Here is a 17560-nt window from a genome sequence, read left to right on the forward strand (position 1 = left end):
CACTTTACTGTTGATAATAAGAATTTCTGCTGCTGAGTCATGGTTTGAAGGATAGTCAGGATTTCTACAAAACTGGCCTGCAGAAATGTATTGAGAGGTGACAATGCTGAAAAAGTAATACATGGAGTTTTTTCAACCTACTATCACAACTACTGAGTAAATCTTTTTTGAATCCATCCCCTCACAAATCCAGTTATTTATAAAAATTTACTCTGTCATTGATCATATAAAAGGGAAAAAAAAAAAAATACAGCAGCTGGTGTTCCTTTCAGAGTAAGGTACAATTGAACTTCAATTATCTGTCAGAGTATGAGACCAAGACCAAATGGATAATCAAAGAGACTGATAATAGAATATGTACATTAAAAACATTATACATACAATAGACCAGGTCATCTAACTTGTTTATTTTATTACTTTTATTACATAATCTAATGAAATTTAATTATTATTTATATTTTACTGGGTCATCAAAAAATCATAGTACAGATAGCTACATATATACCTATTTTTTAATATTTTGACTAAATAATGGTCTAGTATAAAATGTCATAAAAAAATTTAAAAGAAAACAATATTACATATTTAAATTTCTTTTCTAAAAAAAGTCAGTCAATTTCTTTTCTTTCAATACCCTTCAAGCCTTTTTGTAGGCAAGGTTACGAATTTTACACAAAAGTAACACTTTTTTTTTTGCGTAGCATCTGCTGCTTCTTTACCTTGAATCATTCAATGCACTTTGACATGTTTCAGCTTCACAGTGGCTAATTATATGTTCATTGTTCCATCAGCAGCAGATTTTTCAGTTTCAGAATCATCTGAAACTGGCATCATTCTTTGCACAATTTCATTGTCATCTAAAATTTCACATCTGCCGTCCATATCCAGCCAATCATTTACTTCCTCCATGGAAATATTTTAAAACCAGGAACATATTCAAATTTAGGCAAAATTTCAGTTTCTTTTGGAATGGTTTCTGTATCAGTTGAATATATTTCTGGCCACAACTTATTCCAGCTTCTTTGTATTGTTTGAACTGGAACATCATCCAGGAATCAGCGACATTGACAATTGCATCTTTTAACTCTATCATATCTAATTTATTTTCTGCTAAAATAAGTTTTTGAATGAACATTTTGCAATAATGTTTCATACTCTCAATCATGTGTTTGCTGGCAGAAAGTGGCATGATATTTTTCCATCATTGCTTTTTAAATCATATACATGTGTGGAACGAGTAGGCACAATGTCCAGCAGTAGCACTGCATATTGTGGTAAACTTTTTGACACCAAATGTGATCCACCACGTGGTACAAATATTTTAGGAAATCAATCACGAAATATATCTTGGCTCATCCACACATTATTTTGTGAGAAATATGTAACTGGCAAAGCATGTAAATTAATATTTTTAAATGATGTAGGCTTTTTTGGTTTTCCTATAACAACCATTAGCATAAATCATTATAGTGATGCGATCTTTTTGCATCTTATATATCCTGGTGCCATATGTTCAGTCATTGTGGCCAGTGTCTTTTGAGGTAGTGCCTTCCAATTAAGGCCGGTCTTGTCACAGTTGTATATTTGGTTTTTAACCAAACTTCAATCAGCTATTTCCTTCTGCCTCTAAATCACACATTTTCATGATAAACAGAAATTGCTGCGCTATCTGCACTTAGCTTCTCACCCTGGATCAACTGTCAAATACCATGGCGAAACTTAAATTTGTCCAACCATCTGATGCTAGCCTTGAATGAAGGATCTCCGCCTAGTTATTTTATTGATTTCAGTGGCGATTATTATAGGTCCCGACAATGGAATTCCCTGGCTATGTTTTTGAACAAACCATTGAAACACTGCAGTATCCAACTGTTCATTTTTAACAAGCTTCGTTGTTTTACGACTTTTAACATTACCATCAGTGGTTTCCATTTTCAACATGTGGTTTTCAATTTTGTCTGCATCAGGCTTTATATCATTTGCTGTTGTTCTTCCTATTCTATAAACTAATGCTATACTTGTAGCACTTTCACCTTTTCTTGGATGATTGATTATTTCAATTTTTTGTGATAATCCCAACACTACTTGCTTACATTTCACATAATTTCAATGGGTTTACTAAATAAATATTATTAAAATATGAAACAAGAGGTTAAAGTGCAACCGTATACTGTGAGTTGTAAACAAAGACTGAGTGACACATGGTGCCAATATCACAATGCATTATGGCATAGTGGGGTTAAGTGACGGTTAATAGAGACTGGCGGTAAATGGTGTGATGGACAATCATGGTTCTACTGCACAGATTTATTTTTGACAGTTTCCAGTGGTCTTTACCCAAAACATATGGTAAACTCCAACTCTAAATCACACATTTTAGAAAAATATAAAATAAAAATTTAAAAAAAAATAACATTTTATAATACAGATATTAAAAAAGATAGCAATTTGGCACTTGTGTCAACGATAACATTTATCTTTAATAATCCATACAAAAAAAAAGTGGCATTTTTCTCTTTATAAGGTGTTTGCAAGAATATCTTTGTCCTTTAATCTAGAAGGATTTAAATTGCACAGATAATACAACGGTTTTAATCCTCACAAGGGAGAATAATCTTGCCTTTGCAACAAGTTGCCCTGGTTATTTATTACACTACTATGAGTTTAAGAGACCAGACTACTATAACAGCCTATTTCATGAATAACTAAACAAATAAAAGGACAAGAGAGTCATCATTAATGTTTACAGATATAAATAAGTTCAGTTGTTTTAGCTTAAAATGTGTACTCTCCTTTAAAATTGCTCTGTAAAATCCAATAACCTCAAACCCTGAGAGTACTGGATTCAAAATAGTTTACTGTATGAGGGAAGAGTGAAAAGTTTCTAGCCTCTCATAGAAGGAATGCTGGAAAGTTGTAAAAACCCTTTCTCTCTAGGCGACTCTAGCCAGGTGGGAAGGAGCAGCAGTGCGTAGCACACGTTTCTTGATTAGACCGGGGTTCGAGCCCGTCACCACCAAATACGGAGGATGCGGAAAGGTCAGGGAATGACCACCCCATATCCTGGAGCAATATGGACTTAGTTGCTAATGCTCCTAAAAACCAAATAAAATAACATAACAAACAAACCCTTTCTCTCCCCCCCCCCGAAAGTCCACACTTTCTGACACAGTCCACTAGCTTTTGTTACTGGCTCAAATAAAATTCAGAAAATTTTGACTCAAACCAGTTGTTGACTGTATCCCATCACAGGATAGTCCCTGTCAAATTTCTGTCATTCAAGTCCTTTATGATATTTGGAAATAGAAAATAGTTCAGTGGAGCCAAAAAATGCTCTTTTGTGTGTGTGTGTGTGTGTGTGTGTGTGTGTGTGTGTGTGTGTGTGTGTGTTGAACATGGTGATCACGTCCAAGGTTGCAATGAATTTTGTCTAAAATTAATTTAAAAAGTTAAAAAAATATTTTCAATTAGTTTATTAATAAATCTAATATTATTATTAGCACATGAAGTTTTTAAGATACTTACGAATGCAAACCATGAACCCCACCTTCTGCTTGTGCCGAAATAGTTCGCTTTTCAAATCTTAGTTTTCCAGAATACATTTGTTCCCTAAAATTACAAATAAATTATCAATAATAACATTTATATTAGTTTCAGTATGTCAAGCATATCGCTTTAAATGAACAATTTTCACTTTAAATTTGTGGATGGTCTAATACACAAAGGACAGTGAACAATTATGAACTATTTCTTGCCCAATCTTTTGCTGTCACTGGATAGACATCCAGTAGTAGTAAAAATTAATGAACAAAGTGACTGAAGTTGATTCCCAATTAGTGAAAGCTCTGATCAGCAACTTCCATGGTTGCTTCTCTTTCTTCAGAAAATCATTTGCCACTCAAGAACTTCTTCCTCCCATACTGTAGACCCTCCACACTTAACTTTTGGTGGGAGTTTTCAATTTAAAAAGATATTTAATTAATGAGGTTCAATTCTGCTCCTTATGTACCAAGCCATCTAATATTCAAAATGAAATAAAAATAATACAAAGCAATGCTCATCTTCAGCAATACAAATGCAATCCTTCCCCACCAAAGAAGATGCATACCCACACCAAGCATCTCCATGGGAAGGGGGTTATGCATTCACAATGCTGAATAAGAGTTTTGTTTTTTATTTCATGGTTTGAAACATAAGTGCAAAATCAACTCTGCCAAGTTAATTCTTAACTGCAATAGTAATTTTCTGCAGTTGTTACATGGTTTAGTGTTAGATCCTCCCCCCATAAATTTTAGTGGTATTAGCATTAGTATGGCATATAATAATAATAAACTTCTTTATTCATAGAAACGTAGGATACTATTCCTGCTACAGGAAACCAGAGGAATCTCACAATTAACTAGACACATTACATTCAGTACATAAACTATGCGAGTACAGCAAATACATAAAATACACAAAGTGCTAATAGAGTATACACAGCTTACATTGCATTATATAGATTATATAGTTATTATATAATAGATTGATTATACAGAGCTTATGTTGCATTATATAGATTTTATAGTTATTATAGACAGTCTGGAAACTTTCACTGGGAGGGAGTTGACTAATTCAGCTGACAATTGCAGGAATGCTGGCTGCACTTGACTATGGATTTGCACTTTTCTTCTCTGTAGGCAGAATCTCTGGACCACACATCCAAATCAATGTTTGCGGAGTTCAGCACGCCGATGATGCTGTTCAGAAAGTGCCGTTAAAGGTCAAGAGCTTCTACAGGTTAGCACAGAGCACTGGACGGTTTCTAAGGGCTCTACCAGGGATTTTCCAGCCTACAATTTCCCAGATATTAACGAAGTTGAGAGCAGCGGAGCACAGATTAAGTTCCACATTGTGAGCTTCCTCGCATATGCCAGGCCAGGGTGTATCTTAGATTTATGCAGAGCTGTGATTTTGATGTTGTATAGGGTAGGTGAGCCCAATTGTTGGCCCACTTTAGAACCCAGAATTCCAGATATGATGTAAGAAAACAAGCTTATATAGCATCGGCCAAAAAAAAAAAAAAAAAACCACACACCCCTCACATTTCACCCATCCATTCACTCCAAATGTTTGTCTAGTTCTGCCTTGAACTTAAAGTTACTGACCCCCACTACAACAGATAGAAGTTTGTTCCAACTATCAACCACCCACACATCTAATCTACAACCGGGGTTCGAGCCCGTCACCACCAAATACGGAGTATGCGGAAAGGTCAAGGAATGACCACCGCATATCCCGGAGCAATATGGCCTTAGTTGCTAATGCTCCTAAAAACCAAATAACAAACAAACAAAACATCTAATCTACAATTGTCTTTCCTCAAATATTATCACAATTGTCCCTATAGTAAAGTTATTCACATGCTGTTCCATAACTTTTTCAGACATTGTTTTTGATGCAAATACCACTTTAATTTAAATTTAGCATTGCATGCCAAATAATAAATACACAATTACAATAGCTGTGGTGATAGACAAAGATAAACAACATGATATGCACTGGAAGCTTTGGTAGCAGTGCCTTATCATGGCCATTCCTGGATCTTTAGCCACTCATATACATGATCTTTGTTCTAATCTCAATGATATCGATTTACACTTACACTATTCTAAGCTCCACTTACTCTTTTTTTTTGACAATATCAACTATCAGTTTCTACTTGTCTCATTTGTCCTCAATTATTCATTATGTGATTCTTGAACTTTAGCTCACTGTGGAGTCATTCTTTGCTATGTCATTTGGCATTATATCAATGCCAAATTGATATTCCTCTTTTCCTTAATTGGACTACTGTTTCAAATCTTCTGATCCAATACTTGATCAGCAGATCATTACTAAATGATTCTGATAGGATTGAAAACCCTTTATTTCTCATTATGCCCTAAATTCTCATCCTTAATCTAAATCACATTTACAAAAAAAAAAAAAAAAAAAAAACCAAACCATCAAGGCTGTTCAGGATAAGGATAAATCATATCAATAAATGAATGTGGTAGTCTAACATACCTATAACAAGCTGTACAACATGTAAATAGACTAAGCTTTATTGCCACCAAATAACTGAGTGTCAAGTTCAATGTATGGCTTAATATCCAAATTTGTTTAAGCTGATTTGCTTATTTATCTCCAAGTTAAAAACTACCTCTGCTAATGTAAGTTCACTCTAGTAGCTATCTTAGAATTAAATATTTTATTTTTCTACAACCATGCAGTGTATATTCCATAAACATTACTCCTGCATTCAGTTATGTACTTCAATGTTAACTGGCTTGCAGTTTCTGAAGAGAAATTCAAGCCACTCAATTGAAGACCACAACAGTTGTAAACAAGTTGTTAATAGATCTAAAGTGAATTTAAGTTCAAGACTAGGAGACTAATCTCTTTTTCAAAAAGTAACCAAATAGTCAATAGTCAAAATTTCTGTCTACCCATATTTCTAATTCTGTTACATCCTGATGTTGCATTTCTTCTTCATCTAACAGTAGTTCTTGCATTGATGATCTTGGTAAGATAGGATCATAACCAAAAAAAAAAACCATATTGAACACATCCCATTTTATGCCAGGCAATCTTTATATTCCATCAGTGTCAATCCACCTTCTTGGCTGCATTTTTATTTATTTTTTTTTATGAAAACCCCAAATGTGGAGGTATTAGAACCTACAGTACTTGGTACCATGCACAGGCTGAAGGCTGAGGAGAGAAAAGATACTTGGTAACATCAGTATTTCTGTAGATTGTAATTCTTGAAAAATACATATGAAGGAAGGTTGTTCCAGAAAGTACAGCTGAAGGAATAACTAAGGAAGAAGAAAAGTTGGATCCATGGCTTTAAAGTCAGACAAGTAAATGGATGCCAACTGATTGCAGCAAGTGTTTGGACTGTTTTGGATGAAACTGGGAATTATAGATTCCAATTCAGAAGAACAGCACCATGGAAATATCTATAGAAAAGGCATGCAGCAGAAACAGAATATCTGTGATAGAGAGAGAGAGGAGAGACTTTGTAAGAGATGTCATTAATTAACCCAAATGCCCTCTTTAATGAATTCTAGCAGTCAGAGAGGCTTGGATGCACCAACAGCAGATGTGGAAATAATATTCCATAGTAGGGCAGATTTAAGATTTGTATAGGGTGACTAGTTATGTAGAAGAAAAGAAAAGCCAAGAACGAAAGAGAAAATCCAGTTTAGATGGAGAGGAAGCAATATTTGTGATGTGCGTATGCCAAGAGAGATTAGACATTGGGGAGTAATCCTTAATAGAAATGTGATTTTTTCCAGCGATCTGAGTGTCATCGGAAATAAGCATAGTAGCAATAGGCTCCTTTTTACAAGATACAGAAACAGAACAGAGTTTTAGGACTAAAATTAACTAAGTTATCTTTGCCCCAGTGGAGAATTACCTGGAGATTAGCATTTAAGGAATTAGTAATAGAGGTATGCAATGCAATGCAAGAAAGCAAGTGTATGAGTTTATGTAGCATCAGCCAAAAAAAAATTCACACAACAATTCCATCTAAAAAGGTTTGACCAGTTCCTCCTTGAATTTATTTAAGCTATCAACTTCCACAATGACAGATGGAAGTTTGTTCCAGCAATTAACCACCTGCTGGCTAAAGGCAAATTTACACACATTTATTCTACAACTATATCTGCAAAAAGGCCTCTAAGGTTGGGGTTATACATACCACAAATTTAGACAAATACACCAACCGTTTAAATAAACTGATTTTATGATAAAATAATACTGGATAGTATACTGAAATAATACAATAAAAACTGTAAAATAAATTTACAAAAACTGATTTATTTTACAACAAATAAAATTGAATTGATGAATTTAAAATGCATTAAAATCATAAATTTAAAAGCAATAAAACACCATTGAAGCTTTCGGGGGCATCCGCCTCCTTTCTCAACAATAATGAAGTTCAAGCACAACCTTAAATATCAGGCTCACAGCACATGTGAGCTGTGCTGTGAGCCTGACCAGGCGCATGTTCAACACTCTCTTCACGTGTGCTGGAACCGGAAATGGTCTCTGGGAGCATGGCAAATTAAAACGTTTGTCTCTGGCAAGGACCACAGCCTCCAAAAGGGGGTGGAGCCAAACTCCCCTATCTCTATTCATACTATTGTTACCAGATGACCCAATCCACAAACTCTCCAGCCACTTGCAGTCCCAGAAGATATGCTGTGGTGTTGAATTATGTCTTTCAAGTACTTTGTATTTCAAGGAGTGATGTATAAGTAGGTTCACGGCACAGCTATGGATTCTCCAATCAGCGCTATTATTGCAAACTTAGCTATGGAAGAATTAGAGAATAGGATTTTTGCGAGGTTGGAGTTCCCTATGCGTAAGTGGAAATGATGTGGATGACACATTCACTATAGTAAAAAAGGGGAGAGAGAGGAAGATGTGGTTAGTTTTCTCAATGGTTTCTCTCCTTTCATACAATTTACCTCAGAGGTAGAAGTAGACGGCACCCTACCATTTCTGGATATAATGGTGTACAGGGAAGGGCCCAGGCTTAGAACTAAGGTCTATAGGAAATTAATGTGTAGGGGCCAATAATATGTTGGGCAGTCTAAGCCATTATAAGTTGGCTTAGACTGCCCAACATAAAAATAGTGTGGCTAGGGCACTAATGGGTAGGGTGAAGACACATTGTAGTACCTCTGAGAAGGGAGAGAAAGAAATTAGGCAAGTTATGACAGATCTTATGAAAATGTGGTTACCCCCAGAGGGTCATTGATAAATATAATAGAGAAGTGGAGCATAATCAGGTAGTTCTGCTTGCACCACTTACCACAGTTTATATTCCCTACTATCCGGGCTTGTCAGATCGCATTGCGAGGATGCTTCGTGACTTTCAGACACGCTGTGTGCAGCTCCCGGGTCGGAGATTGCACACAGTGGTGTCACAGATCAAAGACCCCATTACTAGGGATTCTAGTAGTGGGATCGTATATGAGATCCAATGCCTGGATTGTGGGGAACGGTACGTGGGGGCGACAACTTAAGGACCCTCTGGGGAAACATACGAGAGCTATACAGACCGCAGAACTCAATAAGTCCGCCATAGCCGAGCACTATTGGTAGAAACAACATCAGGTATCCCCTGAGAATGTTGTCATCCTTGACCGGGCGCATAGATTCTGGGACCACAAGTGGCTGGAGAGTTTGTGGATTGGGTCATCTGATAACAATAGTATGAATAGAGATAGGGGAGTTCAGCTCCACCCCCTTTTGGAGGCTGTAGTCCTTGCCAGAGACAAACGTTTTAATGTGCCACGCTCCCAGACCATTTCTGGTTCTAGCACACGTGAAGGGAGTGTTGAACATGCGCCTGGTCAGACAAGTGTGCCGCGAGCCTGATATTTAAGGTTGTGTCGCTTTAACTTCATTATTGTTGAGAAAGGAGGCGGATGCCCCCAAAAGCTTCAATGGTGTTTTATCACTTTTAAATTTATAATGCATTTTAAATTCATCAATTCAATTTTATTTGTTGTAAAGTAAAATGTTTTTGTAAATTATTATTTTACAGTTTTTATTGTATCATTTCAGTATACTATCCAGTATTATTTTATCATTAAATCAGTTTATTTAAACGGTTGGTGTATTTGATTAAATTTGTGGTATTCTACAACTGTCTTTCGTCAATTTGAATTTATGCCCCCTTAGGTTCGTATTCTGAACAAGTGGGAGGATCCCATCAGAATTCAGCGTGCTCAACCCATTCAAGGCCTTATAGACCTCAATCAGATCACCGCGCAGGTGCCTAGTCTCCAGCCACTGCAATTTGCAGAACTTAAGCCTCTCTTGGTAATAAGATCCTTTCATTCCCGTCACCAATCTTGTTGTCCTTCTCTGTACATACTCAAGCAAATCTACATCCTTCCTAAAATGAGGCCTTCAGACCTGTACACAGTACTCAAAGTGTGGCCTGACCATTGCCTTATACAAAGGGATAATCAACTCCTTTTCCCTGTTAGCAAAATTCCTGTACATCATTGACAAAACCCCATAACCTGCTCTTGCAGCCTGACTGCATTGCTCAGAAAATTTTATATCTGACTGCGCAATTACTCGGTGGTCTTTTTCATTTTCTATCACCTTAAGTGCAGTACCACACAGTTGGTACATTCCTCTGAGGTTACTTCTACCCATATGCAGTACTTTGCATTTTTCAAGGTTAAACTTCAGTTGCCACTTCTTAGCCCATCTGCCCAAATTATCTAGATCCTGTTGCAGTAGCACACTGCCATTACTGTCATTAACAACCCTGCCAACCTTTGTAACATCTGCAAACTTCGACATTAAGCCTGATATACCTTCATCAATATCATTGATAAATATACAAAACAACAGTGGACCTAACACCAAACCTTGTGGGACTCCACTAATAACATTAGTCCACGAAGAGCAGCACCCATTGATTACCACCCTTCCTTTATCTGCAAATTCTTAATACATGAATGATCACTGCTGATAACCAGATCAAGAGTATTACCCTCTCTGGTTGCCTCTCGAACATACTGCTGCAAAAAACAGTCATCCAATAAATCTACAAAAGTCTTGCTAGTGTACGAGTGACCAACCCACAAGTTCCAGTAAATATCCCCCATTATAAGACATTCAAGAAGAGGAGCTGTTTGTGCAGTGCAAGGTTCCTGAAAAAGGTGGAATGTAATGTGCTATCATCAGCAAAACTATGGATTGGATTTCCACTCAGTAGAAAAAGGTCATTAATAAAGAGGAAAAAACTAAACCTTGGATAACTTCAGCATGAGTGAAAAAGTTAGACAGAGAAGTCTACCATCACCCACAGCAAGTAGTCAGATATAAAACTGGATACCCAATTACAAAAAAACAGTTTGCAGTCAATAAGATGGAGTAAAGCTTGTTTAGAAGACCTTTATGCCAAACACAACCGAAAATCTTATAACTGTCAAAAGCAAATGCTTGAGTTACAGTTTTCCACTGAATTTGTCTATAGATGGATAACATAAGGCAGTATATCAACAGTAGTTCAATACTGACAGAATCCTTAGCAGCAATCATTGATCAGATGGAAGGTTGAAACAGTTTAGGAACTGGAAATTAATAGATTTCTCCATTACGTTGGAAAGAGTAAAAGGTAAGTGCAATGGGAAGGATTTCACTCTTTTTAGGAACTGGCTAGATATGAGCAAATTTCCAAGCAGAAAGGGAAATCACAAGTGAAATAAAGTGAAAAAAGGCACCACAACAGGAGCAGAGGTTTTGAGAACAAGGGAAGAAATCCCTGGAGCTTTCTTGGCATCAAAACTGTTCAAAAATTCTTGACCATCCTTTGGACAGAAGACCACAGGAGGTATTGAGTATAATGTACTGGGAATAGTAAGAGGTGGTTTATCATTAAGCAATACAATTTGATAAACTTCTACAGCCTCCTCAGCTGAAGTCAGCTTTATCTTCAGCTGAGGAGGCAACAGACCTATCAGAATATAGATGGGAAAAGTTGCAGCCAGTAACTTTGGCAAGAGGCCAGAATGCTCAAATACTGTTTGAACAAGAAGCAAACTTTTTACTCTTAGTCTGTTCAAAATCTAGTTTGGATTGATTAGTAACTGCTTTACAATTGTTATGAACTTTAGAAGGCAAAAAGTGAACCTGGATTTTTTTTTTTTTTTTAGGAGCATTAGCAACTAAGGCCATATTGCTCCGAGCAAACCTGGAGATCTGGATGCAAACCAATTGCAATATGCAACATTCTTATCTTGAACAGCCTCACAGGCTTCCATGGTTTAAATAAAGAACAAGACTTAAAAGTTGAGTGTAGAATAAAGAATTTCATTCCTACAAGAATAATTTCACTGGCATTACCTGAGCAAACTGTGACATCAGAAGATTTAAAACAGTAATCCAACTAAGAGGAACAGAAATCACACAGATCATCCCATTTGACATTCTTGTGACATTAAATGGCCATGAGAGAGTTTCTCCATTAGAGAAGAGATCATCATCAACAAGTTATGATATAAGGTGCTTAGAGGACCACTCACCTCAATCATGTACTTTGAAGGGTTGATCGTGAGAAAAAGGTCAAGAGTTTTGGCTGTTTGTTAGGATTGTTTTGTATTCTAACAGGTAAACAAACAATCTGCATGAGATCATTAGTAAAGCTTCAGCATCTCAACCAACTGAATCCTTGTAACTAGAAAACTGAAGCCAGCTGGAGTTGTTAACATAAAAATCACCAAGGAAAATTACCACGCTATTAGAGAAATTGAATTGGAGAAAATACAGTTTCCAGAGAGAGGAAGTCAAAGGGTTCAAACTGATTAGTGGAGTTGAGAGAAGGATAGAGACAACAGAATCTAACAGAATGGAATGGAGAGATTTTAAGCCAGAGAAGATTCCAAATTACTGTTTTCTTACAGTGAATATCTTTGAAGTGAAAGGAATTATTAGTATAGAGATGATTAGATATAGAGATAATAATTAGATATAGAGGCAACTGATAATTGGGATTCAGTCAGAAAAGGTAAGTGGAGCTTGACAGACTGCAAGTTGAAATGGATGTCTTGAGAATGTAACTGAGATCACGTGAGGTGGTAGATGACTTGTCAACCAGCGAAATACCACCACTTTGCTTATTGGAGGCTTGAAGTGGTGAAACCCATGTTTAGTCTCTAGAGCAAAGTTTCCAGCATCCCCCTCCCCCCATACTTCTCCTTCAACCCATGCACGGTACTAAGTTTTGATACCTTTCGTGTTTGGGGGTTTCATAAAAAAAAAAAAAAGAATGAGGAAGTGTTTGGGAGGTTTAGATCTTTCCACAGTAAAGTTTCTATTGGTGTGATTATTCATGATGCATCCAGTAGATATAGTAAAACTACTACTCATCTGAGGACAAATTCCAGGGAAAAAAGTCTGAAGAAACTCAAGAAGATGCACTCCACATTTCTAAAGGCTATTTGCCTTGCTTAGTCTTCTGAACCGGCTTCCATATTATGGCCTGCCTTGTATTTTTTGCAATTAGCTTTCCTCTGGCTACTTACTGCATGTGATTGTAGATGGCTCTTTCATCTAAGTAGTGCTGGAGTTCTCAAAAGTTTGCTGTATTACCTACTCTTTTCCACATCTGTACTGACCATTTTCCACTGATTACAACTTCTAATCAGTGTTATGTAGAAAAAGAATTGTGGTAGGCATTGACTGTAATACAAACTCAGTAACATGGGGGAGTATGGAGTGAAATGCTAGAAGAGAATAATTGGAGGAAGTTTTAATAGCTATGAGACTGAATATAGTAAATGAATATGTAGAAGGCCAGCCTTCTACCTTTAATAATACGCAGTGGGAGTCAAATATTTATTTAACAATATTATCTAATGTTGCTGTGGGAATTAGGAATTGGAGAGTTAAAGAAGACTGGTCTACAAGTGATCATAGATGTATTTGCTATGAAATTCAAGATATTAAAATAGATAGAAGGGATGAATTTGAGGAAGGGCTTGCAATGAGTTCCGTATGCTGGAAAAAAATTTGAGGATATCGTAAATAGGAGGACATGTGAAGAAAGGAATGAATTAGATTGCAGCTTGGCTGAAATAAATTGTGAGTTTGAGGAAAATAATTTATAAGAGTTGCTGTGGGTCTACGAGGAAGAGAGTTAGGTTACATAGGGTTGTTGTTGTTTGGTTTTTAGGAGCATTAGCAATTAAGGCCATATTGCGGTGGTCATTCCCTGACCTTTCCGCATTCTCCATATTTGGTGACGTAGGGTTGTACCTTGGTAGAATTGGTGGAATATAGTTCTGATGGATATGAGGAGGAGGGTGAACAGGTGGAGGAGAAGTTACCAAAGAGCAAGAAGGAGGGGAATATTAGAGGAGGAAGAGGCTTTGAAAAGACAATACTTGCAGTATAGAAGGGTACTGTTAAAAAAACCATATGAAAAAAAGAGAAACCTGGAAGGGATATGTTAAGGAGGAAATGAACAAGGATGTATGGAAGTTGCCATGCAAAATATTGTTTGAAAAACTGAAGGTGGAACAGGTATTCCATACTATGCAAGTAGGAGATCAGTATACTATTGATTGGGAATCATCTGTGAGGTGTTTGCTCTCCTCTGTTTCCAAGGGACTGCCCAAGTATTGAGAATAGGGAACAAAGAAGAATTAGGAGATTGAATACTGGTTATGAAGAACAGGAAAGAGTTTGAGCAAGAAGAATTGCGAAAAGTTTTAGAGAAGGTGAAACTAAAGAAAGCTCCTGGAAATGGTTTATTACCTGAGGTGATTAAGAAGTTTGGAGAGAAATGGGGAAATGAACCTTCTGGTATTATTTAATAAATGTTTAAAGGAAAAGACATTTCCAAAGAGATGGAAGGAGGCCCACATAAAGATGTTGAAAAATAGAGATAAGGTAGTAACAGACCCAGGCTCATACCGTCCAGTGGCTTTATTGCCAGTGATGGCAAAGTTATTGGAGAGATTGCTAATTGGTTGGAGGAATACTATGGAAAAAGTGGAATGAGTAGTTCTAGGCAGTATGGCTTTAGAAAGGGTAAATCTACTGAAGATGCCATTAATAAAATGGTGACATTGTTCAAGAGGCTTCAGAGAAGTATGTACTTAGTATATTTATTGATTTTAAGGGGGCATTTGCCAGAATGTGGTGGCAGAGTTTTTTTTAGCAAGGCTGAGAGAGGGAGAGAGAGAGAGAGAGAGAGAGAGAGAGAGAGAGAGAGAGATATGAAAGGTTCTGGGCAGTACTATGGTGTGTTAAAGTCTTATTTTAACCATAGGAGTGTAACAGTAGTTACAAGATATGGTAAAATCTCACAAGAAGTGGATAGAGGAGCCCCGCAAGGGTAAATTATTGGCCCATATAGCTGGATTGTGGTGATGGATGAGCTACTGGCTCAGGAGTGGGGCAGATGTGAGCTGGTGGCTTATGCAGATGACCTATTAATAACGGTGAGAGGTAATTCAAGAGAAATAGAGGATAGGTTGAAGAAAGCTGTGGGGCAATTAGAAAGATGGGTAATAATGCACAAGATGGAGATATATACTGATAAGACTAAAATGGTGCTGCCCAGAGGAAGTTAAGTGAAAGAAGGCCCACTTTGAAAATATTAGGAACATCTGTGGCATATTCCCCCATAGTCAAATACCTTAGAGTACAAGTGGATGAGAAAATATCCTTTTTGCCTCACATGCAGAAGTTGAAAGAAACAGTGCAGGTTATATACTCTAAAATAAGGAAGATTACTAGAGTAGAGTGGGGGTGAAAGGGAAATCCCTGGATCTCCTCTAAGTGTATCTTTGTGCCCATTGTGACTTATGTATGGGGGGCACAATGTGACTAATAGTCACGTTAAAAGGAGTCTAATTTCTGCTCAGAGATTTGCCCTTTTGGCTGTGACATGGTCGTGTAGAAAGGTTTCAAATGATGCATTACAAGTGGTATCAGGAAAATAACCAAATGATTTGGTTGTGATTAAACGAGTAATGGAGTATGCAATCAAGAAAAATAAAAGGATAGAAATATTGGAGATTACATCTTGTATTGAGGAAAATAAGGTATATGGGAAGCAGGATCTAAAGAGAGAGAAAACGATTGCAACAAGAAATAAGATAGTATTTGGCAAGAAAGGTGGAACCGTTCTGACAAGGGCCATGTCACATATGCATTCACTCCAGGCAGGAAGAGAAATGGATAGATGGCCAGGCTTGGGTCATGGAATGAGGAAAAAGTTGGTGGAGCTGGGAATAGAAAGTGATCCAAGGTGCGTATGTGGGCACATTGAAGATACGGATCATGTGTTGGAAAATTGTGCAAGGTACACAGAACAGAGAGAAATATTTTTCTCTAAGATTGACTCATACACCCACAGTGACTTATTTAAGAATAGGATTTGGTATGAAACTTTTTTGGATTATGCTAAGGGAATTAATGAAATAAGGAATATAAGATTGAGAAATTAATGGATTATATATATACACACACACACACACACACACACACACACACACATATATACATATATATACACACACACACACACACACACACACACACACACACACACACACACACACACATGTAAATAGAGTTTTAAGAGTTTCATTTGCACTGATGCTATTTTTATTTATATTTGAGCTTTATTTATATTTTGAGCTATTTATATCAGTTATTTTTGCACTGATAAGTTTTTATTTATATTAGCAATTGTTGAGATGAAAGTTAAGTTTTATTTGACTTTACAGTTTGTAAAAAAAAAGGGGGGGGGGAGGAAGAAGGGGAAAGGAAAAAGAAAAGGGAAGAGGGAAAAAAAGAACTAAAGAGAAAAGAAAAAAATATGAAAGAATTAGAAAATGGGAGGAGGCATTAAATATTTAAGTGTGGATGAGCTGTTGCTCAGGTAGTGCATTGTACAAGTAGCACAGGTTAGCAATGATGATTAGAACTTCTATCACAGTTTTACTGTGGATACTTATCTTACAAACTCATTCCAGTCCCCATTACAGTTTCTGTTGCACATATTTTCTACAGTTCACATTTCTATGTGAACTGTTCTTCTGAATTAGAATCTCTAATTTCACCTTTCTCCCGAACACATGCATCAGCTAGTCAACATTCGTTCAAAGTTCAACATCAAATTCACCATCTAACTGTTGGTCTTTGTTTATCTTTTATATTTCTGTTCTTTGGATAAACTTTCATTCTTATTTATGAAAATTAGATGCAGATATTTAATTCCAGCATCAACAAGTTTGTTCTGCTTTCTCCAAATCCATACATGGTATCAACATACTAAAGGTTCCAATAACCTTAGCAGTTGAGGTTACAAAAATGTGATGTTTAATACTGTTCTGAACGATGAAAAACCTTTATAGTAAGTCTTAAAGTACTATATTAATTCTCAAATCAATAATATAGCAAAGGCTTAATTTATCGGTACTCACCTCCAACTCAACTCATTTATCAATACTTAATTCCTAAATTAAGCCTTTGCTATATTATTGATTTGAGAATTATTACGGTACTTTAAGACACCACAAAGGTTTTTCATTGTTGAATCACACAAATACTTTAACGATAATCGCAAAACCTCTGCTGTTCTGCCTACCCTTTTCAATTACTCTTCTGATGCATGGAGCAGAATGATACGTCATTATTGCATCATTCAAAAGTCAACAAACCTTCTGGCACATCTCTGCAAGACTTAAAGTTTTTTTTTTCAAAATTACTTTCTGCTGTGCAAATTTGAACAGTGCCTGTTTAATTGCACAGGGCCTCACAAAACTTCACTACTTTCTCCTAATCATAACATCACATAATGCAACTGATAGACAACAGAGCTGCTACTATATGCACAAAACAGCAATCTGGCATTCATATATATATTCCTAAATGCTGCAGATACTTTTCTTTGACCATCAATTGTGGAAAAGTTAAACAAAATATGGTTTTAAAAAAATAGTGATTATTAAAAAACTGATAAAAATTTTTCTTGATA

The 17560-nt window shown here is 36.5% G+C and overlaps 1 protein-coding gene across 2 annotated transcripts in view; it reads right to left on the minus strand.

The window, feature by feature from the left end:
- The window catches only part of ras (Inosine-5'-monophosphate dehydrogenase ras), a 142068-nt gene that overhangs the window by 5964 nt on the left and 118544 nt on the right, over positions 1 to 17560 (minus strand). For both annotated transcript variants that reach the window (XM_090385041.1, XM_090385042.1), the window contains one exon: positions 3526 to 3609. In XM_090385041.1, coding sequence (XP_090241167.1) covers positions 3526 to 3609 — 84 coding nt within the window. The remainder of the gene's footprint in view (positions 1 to 3525; positions 3610 to 17560) is intronic.

Source organism: Mastigoproctus giganteus, chromosome 11, assembly GCF_048544385.1.
Source record: "Mastigoproctus giganteus isolate SK-2022 chromosome 11, ASM4854438v1, whole genome shotgun sequence".
In the NCBI taxonomy this organism is placed as follows: Eukaryota; Metazoa; Arthropoda; class Arachnida; order Uropygi; family Thelyphonidae; genus Mastigoproctus; species Mastigoproctus giganteus.